At 63.9% G+C, this 16,259-nt stretch overlaps 1 protein-coding gene across 1 annotated transcript in view; it reads left to right on the top strand.

Moving 5' to 3' along the window:
- ZC3H3 (zinc finger CCCH-type containing 3) overlaps nt 1-16,259 on the top strand; it is a 78,968-nt gene that overhangs the window by 15,771 nt on the left and 46,938 nt on the right. The window contains exon 4 of the mRNA XM_079722781.1: nt 11,983-12,136. Within this exon, the coding sequence (XP_079578907.1) occupies nt 11,983-12,136 (154 nt within the window). The remainder of the gene's footprint in view (nt 1-11,982; nt 12,137-16,259) is intronic.

Raw genomic sequence — 16,259 nt, 5'->3', positions numbered from 1 at the left:
TTGCAGTGGGGTTGCGTGACAGCTGGGGTGGCGGTGCTTGTGTCAGTAGGGCCTTCGGTGACATCCAGGGAGAGCGTTGGATTCTGAGGCGGCCACCGGCAGAGGGCCCTGGTGTGGGGCAGCCTGGTCCGGACAAGAGCTGACCGCCTCGGGGCACACTTCTCTGGGCCCGCCTGAGCATCGAGAGGCCTTAGCCTGGGAGGGTGGGTGTCTCTCTGCCCCGCAGGGCGTGCAGGCTGGGCCGGTGGGGCTCAGACGTCCCAGCAGCTCCCTCCCTGCTCCTGCAGCTCACGGGGGCTGGAGCTGCTGGCTTTGGGGAAGAAGCAGGACCTGGTGACACTTGGCTCCCAGCTCTGTTGTACCTGAGGCCGTGTCTCTCCTCTTGGGGTGGTGGGAAGGGTCGTGGGCAGGAAGGGCTTGCTGCCCCAGAGCTGGCGGGCAGCGAGGGTGCACTTGCTTGGAGCCCCCTCGGCTGTGTCCCCTTGGTCGCCCCCGCCACCGTGTCCTCCTGGGAGCATGTTGACACAGAGGGAGCCCAGTCAGGGTGGGCACCAAGGATGGGCCTCCCCCGGGCTCTGAGCTGAGACCCTCTGCTTCCCACCCTGCCGGGGCCCTGCTACTTGCTCTGCCGAGGGAGGCCACAAGGGCGGTGGGCTCAGCTGTCCTGGAAAGGGCGGGGCCGTGTGCCCCTCTGCCGGGGGCTTCTGGATAGGCCGTATGACCCTGGAAAGGCGCCGGTGTCCGTGGGTCCCTCTGCTCTTCCTAGCCCTCCTGCTTTCCTGTCTTCCCTCTCGTATCCATGGGAGGTGAGCAGTGCTTCCCCCAAGACTGAGCCCTTTCCAGGCAGATCCCAGGCTGAGAAGGCACCACGGCCCAGCTGGGCCCTGCTGGCACCACCTAGGCATCACCTGTGTGGCCCGGGGCTCTCAGCGATCACAGGTATCCTTTCAATTTGAAGCTTTGGCCCTAATGCATAGAATTGATGGAATTTGCAAAGAAAATCTATAGCCACATGCAACGACTGCAAACCTATCAGCTTCTGATCATTAGGCGTGCCTAATGATTATTTGTTGGTTTGCCTAAGTGTCTCCCAGGCCTGGCAAGAGGAGCCCTGGCCCTTCTGGTTATCTCTGGCCCAGGGGTCCTCAGGGGTCTGCACTGTTCCTGCTCCCACTGCTGGCTGGTCCGGGCAGCATTGGGACAAGGTGTCTAGCTCAGGGAGGTGGCAGGTCCCCTGCCATGGGGTTGCAAATGTGGAAGCGAGCCGCTGCCCTCCCCACGCCCTCCTGTGTCCCCCGGGGGCTGAACCCTCAGGTGCTGTGCATGGAGAGGCCGGGGTGGGTTCCGGGGCCAGTGTTCTCTCCGGGCCGGGCACGGGCCACTGACTGCCTCTGCCCCGTGCGGGCCTGTCTGCACCTGCCGCAGCTGTGCCGGGACCCATCCTGGGATGCTTTGGGGCGTCTGCAGAGTGTGGCGCCGGCCCAGGGGTCTTGTCCCTGGCACACTCGCCCCCTCCCATCTCGTTAAAGTTCTTGAGTGTGGCAGGGACCTAAGGGACGTGCTGCCGCTTCTGCCTTTCCTGCCCATCTGTGGATGGGGAGACTTCCGAGATACTCCACCCCCGGCTGGCTCCGCCCACGAGAGCCGTGGGCCGGTGGGCAGGGCCCGTCCTGCCTGTCCCCCAGCGCTTGCCGGCCGTTTGTTGTCATTCTTCGGGGCGCTGCGCTTTCTAAATTAATTCGGAGCTGTTGTGTTTCCTTTTCATGGTGTATCCCAAGCTGTGCCGATCCCTGATGGGCTCTGGCAGTGCCGGCGGCCGTGCGGGTAGGTGGCAGCTGAGAGTGGGCGCAGCAGCACGGCCGCTGGCAGCAAGTGGCCGCCCGACCGGGCAGGTGGCGTCCTGTGAGGCAGCGCGTGCTGGGTGCGGGGAGGGGCGTGAGCCTGCTTGGCAGGAGACGTCTCATAGCGTGAAGGATGGCTCAGTGCAGGGGTGCCTTCAGAGCGGCTTGCTCCCACCCCGCACGCTGGGCTGCAGCAGGGCAGCCGCCAGACCCGGAACTGCCACGGGCCGGGGGAGGCGCGTGGGGCTGGGCGAGAGGGCGCACCTCCCTGTGTCTGCAGGAGATGGAAGGCAGGCCTGGCGCTGTGGGGGAAGCTGAACTCCGCGGCCTGGGCCTGCCGCAGAGTCTGGGAAGGCCGAGGAGAGAAGCGTGCTCTGTGCCAGGCCCTGCTCGAGGTGGGAGACTGGAGGTCCGAGCAGGCCCGGGCCCACCATGCATCTGAGCATGTCGGCCCCAGGCACAGCGTAGGTAGAGAGGCCTCGGCGTGAGGTCTTGGCCTGCTCTGGGGCCTCTCCTGCTGGGCTAGCTTCCCTTCCTGTCCCCTGGCAGGTGCAGGGAGCTGAGCTGAGCACCGTGCCTGGGGTGGGGGCGCTGTGGCCGGCTCCGTGTTTACCTGGATGGGGGTCCCCGCAGGCAGCCAGCAGCTCTGTTCTTCGTCCCACCTGGATCGCAGGGAGTTCGGGGCCACCACTGCTGGGCCCTGCCAGGCGGGGAGGCCTGCAGCAGGTGGAGAGGGAGCCTTGGCATCGGGTGGGCAGGACCGAGGGGTCATCTGAGCCCCTGGGCACCGGCACGGAGGGGGGCCATCTCGAGAGAAGTTTAGGTGCTTCCGGTGGTGCTGGCCCCCCAGAGCCCCTGAAGCCCTGGGCAGGAAGGGCCTGCCCAGCCCAGACGCCGGCGCGGACGCTCTTCGTGTTCAGGGCTGACGCATCAAGCGCTGCCGCTGCCTCTTCCAGCGTGCTGTGGAGGGACCTGCCCTTCCCGGGAGGAGCTCAGGGGACTCGCTGCCCTGAGAAGGGGCGCTTGCTGTGCTCCCTGCCGCTTCCCCAGAGCCCAGGGGCCAGCATGCAGCGGGCTCGCCAAATGTCTGTTGACTGACTGAGCGAGCTCTGTGCAAGGGACACACTGGCGTCGGTGCTGCCTGGGCGTCCTTTCCTCAGCCCTCTGGCCTCTGGGGTGGCTTTTGTCAAGCGTGAGGGTCCAGTTCCCTCTCTGGCTTCCTCCATGGCCTGCAGTTGCTTTTAAAACACTTCATTTTCACTGTTTTCTTTCTAAGCTTTTTCATGTCCCTGGTCACTTGATTCCACGTAAGGAATAAGTGGACCTCAGGCCACAAAAGCAAAAGAGGCTGTGAGATGGCAGGCCTGGCTCGGTGTCAGGCTGCAGATAGATGGCTGATCACCTAGCATTGTGCACTGTCAGCGTGGGTCCAGTGAGGGGGCCTGGGCCCGGGACGCCCGATCAGAGGGCCGCAGGTGAGCAGGAGTGGCCGGTAGGCCGCAGAAGGGCCAAGGGGCCCCAAGGGTCACTGTGGTCAGGGCTGGGCTTGGAGCCTAGGAAGGCACAGTCCTGCTCCATGACCCAGGGCCAAGGGGAGGAGGGGACCAGGGTGGGCCCCCGGGTTGTGAGCTCCGTCTCTGGAGGCTGGAGCTGAGCCTTAGGACCTGCTCCCCGCTGAAGGCAGATTCCTGTCTCTAACATGCACGTGCGTGTCCTCACCTGTGAGGCTCTGGGGGCTCACATCGGTACATCCATGGCCACCCCACGCGCTGTCTTGGACACTGGCACCTCTCATGCCCGCGGGTCCTGGAGCCCTGCCGGGGCTGCTGAGCCAGAAGTGGGTTTGCCTTTTGTCCTGAGTAAGAGGTGGATTTTGCTCATCGGGGTCTGAGTGAAAGTGGACAGGGTAGGGTACCCAGTCCCAGGATGTCCTGTCGTAGCTGCTTCTGGCTGAGGTCAGATAGGGCACTGGGGGGAGCAGCTGGCCTCAGAGTCCAGTGCCTACAGGGCGTGGCCCCAAGCGGGCAGGGGCTGCTTGGTCTGCTGGGGAAGGGGTGAGCCCCAGCCGTGCACCTGGATGAGCCTGCATCACGCGGACGCTGCTCCCAGCATGCTCAGGCCTTTTCCTGTCTCTGGGTGGGCAGTCCTGGGAGGGCGTGCTGTCTGCCTGGCACGGACCCTGCCTTCCCTGCCTTTGCTTGGGGCTCACGGCCTTGGGGTGCAGCCGCTTCTTGCTCCTGTGGGCCCCGCTCAGCGAGTTTGCCCCCTACCTGCATCTCCCAGCCACACGCTGTGCCGTCACCTCCACCTCCTGGGGCGCGCCTCCCTGGGATGTGCTGGGGCTCCCTTCCCGCTGGGCCCAAGGCCTGCAGGTGGGGTGGGGGCTGGGAGGTGCTCGCTTTCCCCTCTTCCATCCTCTAGAGGGATGGTTGAAAGGGGAGGGAAGACCCACCCCCATAATGTACAGCGACTGTCAGGGAGCAAACTACTCCCGTTTCACACAGACGGGTCAGCGTCGTCGCGCGATCGATGCCTCGCGCACAGTAATTATAGGAACGAGCGGCATGTGTCGCCTGAGCGAGTTGGAGAAGAGCAGCGTCTCCATCTCTCCTCTAATGGGGCCCCGACAGCCCCAGCACCGCGCGTCTCAGGCTGACAGTGTTGTCATTAGACACCAGGTGGTGCGGGACGGCAGAGAAGGCGGCCGCAGGGACAGGCAGCTGACAGCGGCGGTTTGTCATCACCCAGCTGCCCACGCTCCCCTTGCGGCGGTGCCGACCGCTGCTCCATGACGTATGGCCCTGTCGGGCTGCCACTGTGACTTAGTAATCAGTAAATGTTGGGTTTTTTTAAAAATAAATTTATTTTATTTTTTATCTTTGGCTTCTTTGAATCTCTGTAATCGGTAAATGTGTGCCAGAGGCTGGTCCCCAGTTCAGACAGCAGTGCTGCAGGAAGCCCAGCAGGGTGAGGCCCTGGGCCGGGGGCCACTCCCTCTCCCTCGAGGGCCAGACGTCTCCTCCCAGGGCCTGGGGTCCCCTCCCCTCACCGTTGCAGACGTGTGCACACCGTGTGTGTGTGTGTGTGTGTGCGCGCGCGCGCGAGCACATCCACTCATCCTCCCAGGGCCGCCCGTGTGGATTCTGGCCGGGAACGCAGAGGTGCTGCGGCCACCTGTGTGTCGGAGTCTGGCAGGGCTTCCCCACGGGCCGCCCGAGCCATTCCCGAGGGGCCTGCATGAGTGCTGGCCTCCAGTGGCCCCAGGGTGCAGAGCTGGGGCGTCCTGGGTGCCTAGGAGGGGCCTCTGGCTGTCCCGTCACCTCCTCTGTGACTGCCACCGGAGATGAGGGCTGAGCTGCCTGATTGCAGCAGGGCTTTTCCAGTGTTCGAAGTGTCGGGAACCATCAAGCACAGGAAAAGTGGAGAGATTTATTAGACTCATAAAAATTCATACATTGCGATCCCAGTCATCCCACGTCTGAAGCTTGTTAGAGCGCGGTCCTGGCAGCTCCCGCCGTGGCAGGGGCGGGGGCGGGGCGTTTGCCGCCTCCTGCCCGCTGCCGTCCCTGCTCATTTGGAGAAATGGACAGGCCTCTGCAAGCACGTGAAGAACCGTTCACGGGGCTGGGGATTTGTCATGATATTACGGCTGTGTTCTCGTGGGTGGGAGCAGGACAGCCAAGCCCTGTCACCTGCGTGCTCCCTGCACCTGCAGGGCCTGGGCTGGGGCTGGCTGGGGCTGGCTGGGTGCCAGAGCACTGAATGCAGTGGGCCCAGGGCTGGCACCAGGTGAGCAGTGCACCCGTGTGAGAATACAGACAGAGGTCTAGGCGTGCAGGGGGAAGTCTGGGGGCACAGGGGGAGGTCTGGGGGTGCAAGGGGGTCTGCAGGGGCAGTGGGAGATCTGGGGTGCAGGGAGAGGTCTGGGAGCACAGGTGGAGATCTACAGGCACAGGTGAAGGTCTGGGAGTGCAGGGGAAGGTCTGCAGGCGTGTTTCTAGCTGTCTTTATGGGATGGAGCGCTGTATGTCTCCTAGGCTGATGTCAGTGGGAGTTGAGTCCATCTCTGTCCTTCCTGAGAGACTCCTGTGCAGAGGCCCCTTGGCCCTGGGCCCCATCCTGTTGGGCATGGTGGGCAGGTCATTTTCCTTCTCTAGGCCTTAGTCTTCTGATGTGTTCACTGGGGAGCTGACGTGCCCCGTCAGCTCTGCTGTGCGGTGGGCATTGTGGGTTCTGTGCGAAGGGGATGGGGGACAGAGGGTCCTCACTTGTGTTGACAGGGAGGTGCCACCTGGGCTGGCCGGGGCCAGTCCTCCCTGGAGGGGCCTGGAGGTCTGGGCAGGATGAGGGCCCGGTCCCCCGTGGAACCGGCTTCCTCTGCTGCTTCGCAGGCAGCGGCAGGGTCCTCCCAGCAGGTGTCTCGCCCGGCTCTGCACCTGGCACGGCCCTTCAACGAGACGTGAGGGGCCCGCGGGGGGGCTGCCGTCCCCATCCACCCCTTACCTCCTGGAAACCTGCTGGGGACCACCACTCCGGCAGTTGCTCTGGCTGTGTGGCCTCCTTAGCGCCTGCCTCAGCCTTCCTCTTGCTGCTTCCTGATGGGGGCGGAGCCTCTCCTTGTGGCCCCTGGGGTCTGCTCGCCCTTCCTCAGGCCCAGGGCGCTTTTCACCCCCAAATGCTGTTGTGGCCTTGCTGTCTCCAGGATTGTGTCACTGAGGGGACAGCTCAGATGGAGCTGACTTTTGGAAATGCCCTGGTAGACGGGCAGTGTCCAGAGAGGGGCAGCGCCCCTCCTCGTGTGGTCTGGCAGGGTCTCCCCACTCAGGAGCGGTGCACCCTCATCGGGAGGTGCAGCATCCTGCTGGCGTGGCCTTTGCTCTGGCTCCAGTCGTGGTCCGTGCCATCCCGCCAGGCCCAAGGCTCTGCACACAGCTCAGATGTGCAACAAGCCTGCAGGTGCTGGGGAGGCCTCTCAGAAATGCGTGCTGGCTCTTCTGTGGCCACTTTCCCAAGAGGGTGGCTCAGCCATTGTGGGAGAGAGGCTGCCTGACCCCCGCTTGGCCAGGGTCGTGCACGTCGGGCTCCTGCATATGGCTTCCTGTCTTGTGTGAGGCCCGCCTGCTGCTGCCGAGAGGGCCAGGAGCCTCTGGGCACCCACAGTCCAGCTGCAGGTCCAGCTTTCCTGTCAGATGCGTGGGAAGGTGAAGCCCTGGAGTGGCCGTGTGATGTGTTCTGAGCTGGGTACCAGGGGCCCGTCTGGGCTCGGTCCCTCCCACTGGCTCTCTGGGGACCCTTCCCCAGCTCAGGCTCTGTGAGCTCATTTCCTGCCCGCTGTCCAGACCCACCTGTCCCCCTCGGCCCGGCCTGTCCTTGTCCCAGTGCTGGCACAGAGTCTGGGAGCAAGGTGTCCCATCTCCCTCGCTCTGATGGACAATCCCAGACGCCTCCTGCAGCCTCTCAGCGGTCACGGTCCTGGAGCTGTCGTGCTCCGCACACTTGCAGTGGCAACGCTATACTGACTTCGCTCTCCTGTCTCCCTGCTCCCTCTCGCCTGCTTCCAAAATTGCTGCCTTCCAAATACACCGTCTATACCCCAAACTCTCAGGCTCTGTGCTCAGGGGGACCCAAACTGCGGTGACTGGTACTGCGGGGGGTGTGGGGGAGGGACTGCAACCAGGCGCCGCTGCTCAGAGGCCCACAGGCCTCTAGTGCAGGGCTGGGGTCAGAAAGCTGGCGCAGCATCAGGAGGCCAGGGCCTTTGCGGCGGTAGTTGGAGGCAGGGCAGAGGGGGGCGCGGGGTTACGTGGTCATTCTTGCCCTCTGGCCACGTGGGGCAGTGGTCTTCGGGAGGCCCATGGGGTCGCCTGTCCTTTGTAAATGTCCTGGACGGCATTGAGGAGAATGACAGGCTCAGGGCAGCCACCCCCAGGGGAGGCCAAGAGCCAGAGGCTAGAGCCTCAGCTCCCACTGTGGCTGTGCTGACTGTGGGGCACACGCTTAGCCATAAGGCCGAACACCAAGGCTTCTGAAGACACAGGCTGGCCCATCGCCTTGGTGGAGATTAAGGCCCGGAGAGGGGAGGAGCGGGACCCTGGGGCGCGGGGTGGAGATACTTGGCAATGGGTAATCGATCTCGGTGTGTCTGGACGGACAGCTGGGCGGCCGCGGGGGCTGCTGGCAGCCGGGCTCCTGGGGCTTGTGCCACAGCCGCCTCTGTCCTGCCGGTGGCCCCGGGCAGTCTCTGCTCAGAGGAGTTCTGGCTCCCTCCCTCCCTCACTCGTTGTGCAGTGGTGAGATCGGCAGCGCCCCTTCTTCCTAGTTCTCTCCCTTTGAAATTCCATAAGAACCTGAACTCCCTCTCAGCTCCCCCAGGCGCAGTGAAACAGCGAGAGCCGTGACCTGCGTCTGATGGGCTCTGCCATCTGTGGTGGCTCGTTGAGGCCGGGGCCGGGGTCAGCTGGGGGCCGGGCTGCTGCGGACAGCGAGCGCCGCCTGACCGGCCACGCGAGCTGCACAGACCCCGGGAAGGCTAGCGCTCTCCCCACTTCCGCAGCCCGAGTGCCAGACCGCCTGGGCTCTGCTGCTGTCGGTCCAGTCCCCGCCTCTTGGCCGGTGGCCTCCCTCCCCAGCTCGCTCATGCAGGAGCCGGGCCCTGCTGATAGATGGGCTCACATCCCATTCAAATATGATGCCAGCAGTTTTTTTGTAGTTTGTCTTCCATTGCGGTAGTAAAGTTTTTAATTAGGGAAGCTAATGAGATCGATTAGTCATTAGAAGTGACCTCTGCACGGCAGGGCGGAGAGGGCTGTGTGTGGGGGCCTGATAACGCGGCACCCGGGCGTCGTTGGCAATAAAGGCACGGAGGGTTTGATTTGAGTGAAACGTGCCACGGGGAATACATCATGCGGAGAAAAAAATTACAGCCCTGGGAGTCTGTAATGAAGGGAATTAAACCAACATCCTATCTAAATAACATGATTATCTACACAAACCCTCAGCCTGCCAGGAGGAAGGGGAGAGACTGCTGCCTGCCGGGGCTGCTGCCGGGGCAACCCTCCACCACCACAGGGCCGGGGGGAGGCCGGGCGCCCTGCCCACGGGGAGCGCGCCCACGCCTGCTGCTCTGCCTTTGCACTGGGTTCAAGGTTGCGGCCCCTGTGTGCCACGCGTGGTCTGAGGAGCTCTCACTCCTCTCAGCCGTAGGATGGTGGGGCGCCACCACCCGTCTGTCCGCCCTGCTGAGCTATCTGTGCCCTCAGCATGGGCGCCCTGGACTGTTCTCTTCAGGGCCGTTGTCATGAGTGCTTCCAGCCCCATGGCCAAGGTGCTCATGGGGAAGACCTGGAGGGTCTGCGGGACCAGGCTGTGAGGGTCACAGCCCCACGCTGGGGGCGGGGCATGGGCTGGTGTGCCCTCCCCTCTGCCTCTGGGATCGCGGGGGCTGGGGTCTAACGGGTGCCGAAGTCTGGGAGGTGACACTTAGCCTTTTAAGAGGGGGGCCTACTTTATTACTTTGTATTTTTTTAGAAGTGGTTTTCAGGTACTAATAAATAAAATGCAGTAAGTTAATGCAAATTTAAATTTCACAGTGGGGCTGCATTGCAAAGGAATGTTATAAATACTGATGCCCGTTAACGGCAGGAATGAGGGCCGGGCCCAGAGGGGGTTTGTCCCAAGAGGAACTTTGCAGAATGCAGAGTCCAGTCCCTTGGGCACTGGGGGCTGGGGGCTTCCTGGAGGAGGTGGCATCTGGTGCAACAGGGAGGGGGATGGGAGAAGCCGATGTTGTGCATCTGGGTGAGGGGAGAGTGAAGCTGGCCAGGCCTGGGGCGCCCGGTGCTCAGGATGAAAGCAGAGTTGGTGAGGAGGGGCCCTGCCCCAGCACAGCACAGCCCTCCTTCCCACCCTGCACACTGGTGCCCCCGAGCTGTAGAGCCAGGGCCCTGGGGCTCTAGGGTGCGTGTCGCAGCCCAGACTGGCAGGTGGTGGCTGGTGTGGGAGCCCCCCCCCAGAAGGGGGCCGAGGGCGGGTGGCCCTAGCGGCGGCGGCGGAGGGGATAGGCAGGTGGGCTGTCCAGGTGCAGAGGCTGTGGGAGCAGGGAGTGAATTTGGAGGCCATGGGGTCAGCGTGGGGCTTGGCAGTAACTTGGAGGAATTCCCGTGTTCCTGAGCGCTTAGTTGGAACAAGCTATTATTGATTTTCATTGGTCCCTTCTTGCTTGTAAGACCTTGAAAATTCAATTCAACAAACATTTATTTACTGATGCCCCCTGTGTGCTAGGCTCTCCCATACCTCCCAAATGTGTGGGGGCTGCCTGGAGCCAAAGAGTCCCTCACTTTAGTCACTCAGCAGGATCAGGCATCCCGGGTGATGCCCGGTGCTTCTGCCGAGCTTCCCTCTTTCTCCCTGACTGCCCCCTGAGCTGCCACCCTTGGAAGGAGAGAGAGACGGAGACAGAGATGGAGACTTGGGGAGTGCTGGCCTGGCCTTGCGCGAACTTCTGTGGACCCCCGGTGGGCAGCCGCTGTGGGCCCCTGCCTCCTGTCCCGGGGGCAGAGGTGTCCTCCGCTCTCAGCACTCCCTGGGCCTTGCGGCCCCATGTCCACCCCGACCCCAGCTGGGTGCGTGGAGCCTGCACATTCTGCTCCTCTGGTTTGGGGGCTCTCAGGGAGGCTCTGAGCCTGTGCTGTGTCCTGGCCTTCTCATGTGGGTGCATGGGAGCCCTGTTAGAGGCTGCAGTGCCCCAGGGATGGGTTTGGGGACAGCTGAGGGAGGGGCTCTTCCAGCATCTGGACAAGGAGGCACAGTGCTGTTCCGATGCCCGTGCAGGTGCGGTAGCTCCCGTGGGGCGGACTTGTCCTGCCTGCTCCCGGGCAGGCCCCGCACCCCACCGCCCATCAGGCTGGGTGAGCCTTGGGGAGAAGGCATCTGGGCCAAGGTGCTGATTGCTGACTGGGGGAGGGCCTGGCTATGGGCTGGTGGTCTGTTGTGTTTAGGGCTCTGGAAGGTGATTTTTACCCAGTGTTACTGTCACTGTTCACGGAGCAGTCGCCGCTTCTCGTGGAGTTTGCAGGTGCTGGGAGGGTATGTCCTCGGGGCCTAGGGGAGCAGGTCGGGGTCGTGGAGCACCGGTTTGTGCCGTCCGGGCGCGGGGTGGCCGGCCCTCAGCAGCCGGGAGTGTGGGCGCCTGTGGGCCTGGCACCACCGTGCCCCTGCCGTGCTCCCTCTCCTGGGCCGCCCTGGACCCCAGGCGGCCTTCAGCTGAGGGTCAGCTAGCTCTTGCCCAGGGATCACAGGCCTGTCCTCGTGCCGAAGCTCTGGTGGCGAGAGCGCGTGTGCTTCCCTGGCCTCCACGTCCCTGCCCCTTCCCACTCACCGCCCCCACCCCTCACCCCCTGCCTGGCTGTGCTGCCCAGAAGCCGCCTGCTGCGGGGGTGGCTGGTAGGGGCCCCCCTTCCAAGCAGAGCCCTGGGCTCCGTGCAGGCAGGTTAGGTGGGGCCACAAGGAGGCGCCTTTGGGAACCTGGGTCCGAGCAGCCTGGCCTGAGGGGCTGGGGTGCTGGGTCGGTCACAAGAGGCAGCAGCGCCCGTGTTCCCGTGCTGCGTTAGCTTTAATTATCTGGGCAGTTAGAGCTGTGTATTATGAAAGTCGGGCAATTAGATGCGTTCCTCATAGCTATGGGGAAATTGCTGGCTATCAAGTGGAAGGGAACTGGGGCAAAACAGATCCCTGTTAATTGCATGAAACATTCAGCAAGAAATAAAGCTGTGGTGTACATCACCCTGCACAATGTTCTGAAAACAGAAGTGATTAAGTACATAAATCTGCATGGGTACCGGTGAGGGTTCCCAGAGAGGGAGGTGAGCGCTTCGCACCCGCAGCCTCCCGGACCCGCCCGTGGGCCCCTCCTCGCTGCCCACGGGGAGCACCGGCCTGCTGTGCCCTCTGCCGCAGCTGGCCGCACCCGCCCCGTTTGCTCTCCTGGAGGCCGCGCTGGCCGCCTCCGGCTCCGGCAGCCCTGGGCTGCTGAGCTCTCTGGGAGCGGGCGGGGGGTGGGGTCAGGGGGTGATGGGAGGCCCCACTGACCCCCACTGACCCCCACTGACCCCCACTGACTCCCTGTGTCTGGATTTCCCTGCAGCCTCCAGCCTGCACGGCCAGCGGACCCCTCCCCCCAGCAAAGTGATCAAGACTCGCTACCGCATCTTCAAGAAGACCCAGTCCTTGCCTCTCAGCTCCGCCCCCGGTCCCCGGTCCCCGCCCCCCTGGCGGGCTCTGCGGCTCTCCCTGTCCAGGTAGGAGACCTACGGCTGGTGGGCTCCAAAGTGCAGGGCGGGGCCTGAGGACCGAGCACGCCCCCGGAAGTGCTTGGTCTACAGTTGTTGGCTGGGGAATGGGCTAATTTTTCTGTCTGGCAATTTCTGCAAGAGACATGTGGCCGGCCTGTGTGTGCTGGGCACTCATGCAGACACGCACGTCCCTGTCCGTTAGCAGCAAGCTGCCAGCTTGGGGCGGGGGGTGGGGTGGTGGTCTGGGAGCAGCCGCCGCCGGACCATTGAAGCCACACCACGCCTGGGTGTCCCTCAGGGAGAAACTTCTGGTGAGAGAGGCTGGGCCATCTCACTATCGATGTATTGATTGTTACGGGGTGGGGGGGTGAGGCTGTGTCCCTCTCCAGCTGCCCACACCAGAGTCTGGCCTGCACGCTGAGCGCTGTGGCCTCGCTCCAGGCTGCTTCTGCTGGAGGGCATGTGCGGTGCGGTCGGCTCCCTTTTCTTTTCTGGGTCCCCTGGGCCCAGAAGCAGGAGGGCTGCAGAGGTTGGGGTGCGGCTCCTTCCTTCAGTGAGGCAGGGGAAGGAGTGACAGCCTGGGTGGGTTGGAATCGGGCAGTGGCAGGTCCCCTCCCTCTGTCCTCTGTCCCTCTGGGGAGCGATGTGGGAGTCCCTCGGCCCAGTGTGGGCTTCCAGCTGGCTGCGCTGCGCACTCCAGAGCACATGGCCTCGGGCTTTGGGGCCAGGGGGCCATTGTGCCCCAAAGGGCTGGGCCACGGGGCAGAGCAGCTATAGTCCTGGGCAGGGGCCATCCTGCCAGCCCCCCACGGGCCCCCCACTCTCTGGACATGGGGGAGGAGGTACTGGCCTACTGGCCCATGGTAGGTGTGCCAGGAGGTCAGCCTGCCCAGGCGGTCAGTGGTGGCCACTGCCCTCCTCCCTTCCCACCAGGCCGCACGAAACTTGGCCCTGCTGCCGACTTTTCTGGAGGCAGTAGCTGGAAGTATATTTTAAATTAATTTTACTGCACTTTTTGTAGTATTTTTGTTTTAAATAGATTTATAAGCATCTTGGGGGCTATTTCTACAAATTTATGAAGATAATTTTCACTCTCTCGATAAGGTTAAATTTACACCTGCTATTTCCATATTAATTCACAGTGCTAAGTGGGTCTAATTTTCTTCCGTTCTCCTATCTGGTGAGCATGGCCTTTCCTAATGCAATTTCCCCCTCACTAAATCACTGTGATCGGGAGTCATGATCGAGCTAAATTAACTTAAATTAATTTACTTAATAAGAGCCCCAGATCTTCGTGAATGAGGTTCAGATTTATTGATTCTTGCTCCTCTCTCCCCCTCCTGCAGTCGGCCTTCCCGCCCGCATTGGCAGCCCTGGCCTGGCCCCGCCTCTCCCAGGGGGCCTTCCTGGGGGCCGGGGGTGACCTTTGTCAGGGAGGCCCCAGCGGGCCTCTCCTTCCTGGGCTCTGAGTGCCACGGAAGCCCAGGTGTGGGTCCAGCTGGCCCAGTGTTGAGTGTGCCAGGCCCTGATGTGGTCACTGAGCAGAAACAGGTGCCAGGCCTAGGGGTCGAGGGCTCCTGAGGAGGGTGGTGGCTGGGTGCACCCCCGAGGCAGCCGTCGCCTCATACTTCCAGCCGAGTGTCAAGCCCATCAGGCCGAGAACAGCCCGGTGAGCAGCAGGGCGGAGAGTGTGCCTTCCCCTCAGTTCTGGAGGCAGGTGGGGGCTGCCTCACGGACAGGCGTGTGGGGTCCACACTCGGGTCAGGTGGATAGGACGGGCCACGAGGACAGGCCCAGCCCTGCCGCCAGCCCCGCCTGGCCACTCCTTGCCTCAGGCTCCCAGCGAAGGTGGTACCGGGCCTGTGGGGAGGGCGCGCCCCTAGATGGCTGTGTGTAGCCCCGCCAAGGGCCGTGCCGAGTGCCAGACGGCTCAGGCCCCGCAGCCCTGGCCTGTGCTTGGTGGCTGGGCGCTCTGAGGCAGGTTCCCAGCTGCGCCAGGCCCCAGTGCCCTCCTTGGGCGTGGAGGTGCGGCCGAGCCCACCCCAGGATGGCCACGTGTGCACTGAGGGCACGTGTGGGCTGTGCTCAGTGAGGCCTCCCTCCACCCGCCTGCCTCTCTGCAGGCCTGCCTGACCCATCGCCACGCACCTGGGAGGCTCCTTGAACCCAGAGCCCTGGACCCCGAGGGCCTGGCCTCTGGACGTGGTCTGCAGGGCAGCAGGGCCGAGCGGCCGGGACGCCCTGGGAAGCGTGGGTTGGGCTGCCAGTGGCCCGGGCTTCCTATGCACAAGGCCACCTGTGCCCTGGCGAGGCTGCCTTCTCAGCAGTTGCCACCCGCCAGCTGCCCAGCCCGCCGTCGGCTGTACACGCCAGGCTCAGCTTGTCGAGGCAGCAGGAAGGGCTTGTCTCCAGGGCCGGAGGCCAGTCTGATGCCCTCCCACCCTCCTCCTTCAGCTCCATCAGAGCTGGGGTTCCCTGTGTGTGGTCAGCAGGTCCCAGAGAGGTTCTGGGGCCAACTGGCTTTGGCCTTGGCCTTGACCTCTGTCCTGTGCAGCTGCAGTTTCCTCAGCTCTCCCTGGCAGAAGTGGGGGGTTGGGCTGGTGGCTGGACTGAGGCCAGTGTGGGCTACGGGCTGCTGCAGTGATGAGAAAGCAGGGCGGTCCCACCAGGCAGCGGGGCTGAGCCCAGGAACCAAGGGCTCTTCTTGGGCCTCCCGATCTGTGTCCCCCATGGAGAGAGGACACCTCCGAGGGGCTGGCAGGCAGGCCCCAGCAGTCCTGGAAATCTCAGTGGGCAAAGTTGGGGGCTGGTGGGCACAGGTGGGAGGTGAGGCGGGTGGCCCAGCAGCTGAGTGCCAGCGTTAGCATGAGGTGGCCGTGGACCCCACCCCCCTGCAGACCCCTCACTGTGAGTCTCTGCAGAGAGGAAGCTGTGTGCGTGGGCGGGGGCTGCCAGCCTGGGGGAGCCCAGGGAGCCCCCGGTAGGCGGCACACAGCGTGTGACCCTGGGCTCAGCCCAGACCTGCACCTAACGGCCAAGGCCTTGGCAAATCCCTGCCCTCCCTGTGCGACGAATGCCACGCCCCTTGTAGCGGTGGGGACGCCACGCTCAGTCCCGCACCACGAGGGGCCTAGCTTTAGAAAGACTTCAGAGGCGGCGGGGCTGCTGCGAGCCCTCTCCGAGGAGGACGGGACAGGGCGCTGCCCAGGCTGGAGACGGGCCCCTCCTCCACTCTCAGCACAGCCCTCACTCGTGTTGGGGCCCCTCGCCTTCCACACTCTTGGGGCGGAGCCGGCGGCCTCAGGAGAGGCACGTTGCCTTTGAACGCTGCAGCGTTCTCCTCTCCTCCCCACCCTGCTGGCCCTGGGTCAGGGGCGGCACAGCGCCCTGCCCCCTCCCTGCTCTGGGGGGGCTCGGGAGGTGGGCATCCCCAGGCCTGGCTCCTGGTGTCTGGGAAGAAGCAGAGGGTTGCAGGGTCCTCGGCCCGTTCCCCTCCCTGGAAGCCCGTGTTCCGCACCATGACTTGAGCCACCGTGGCAGCGTGGCCACCACGACAGTGCTGTCCTGGGCGCCAGGCTGCACGTCTGCCTCGCAAGGCAGCACGTCTGCCTCGCAAGGCAGCTTTGCACTTTGTTTCCCGGTTTAGACAGAAACCTGCTCTGAGGCCCATGTCGGTTTTGGCCTAATGTGTGGGGAGCTGAGGGGCCACGTGGTAGCCCACATTCACAGCAGGAGTCCTGGGGTCCCCTTCCCCCCACCAGCTGTCTGGTCTGGAGGTGGAGGAGGTTCTGGTGCTTCTGTGGTGAGGCCCTGACTCCAGAAACATCCGAGAGGAGAGTCAGCTGGACGTAGGGCAGTTAGCCCGTCAGTTGTGTCGGCCTGTCAGTCCTCGTCCACGTTGGGGCAGACGGAAGGTGGGAAGCTGCCGGGCAGCAGCTCCTGGACGCCGTGGGCACTGCCCATCCCATCGAGAGCCATGGGCTGGATGAGGCAGCCGCTGCCCTGGCCAGGGGAGCGTGTGGAGGCCGGCGCAGGAGGGACACACGGTGGGGGTGGCCGCCCCTCCTGGGAAGGACTGTGGCCTGAGTGGGGCGGAATCCTCGGCGCCACGTCTGTACTGCTGCCCCGG

This window comes from Hyperoodon ampullatus, assembly GCF_949752795.1.
Source record: "Hyperoodon ampullatus genome assembly, chromosome: 17".
Classification (NCBI taxonomy): domain Eukaryota; kingdom Metazoa; phylum Chordata; class Mammalia; order Artiodactyla; family Ziphiidae; genus Hyperoodon; species Hyperoodon ampullatus.
This window is presented reverse-complemented; position numbering and strand designations above follow the sequence as displayed.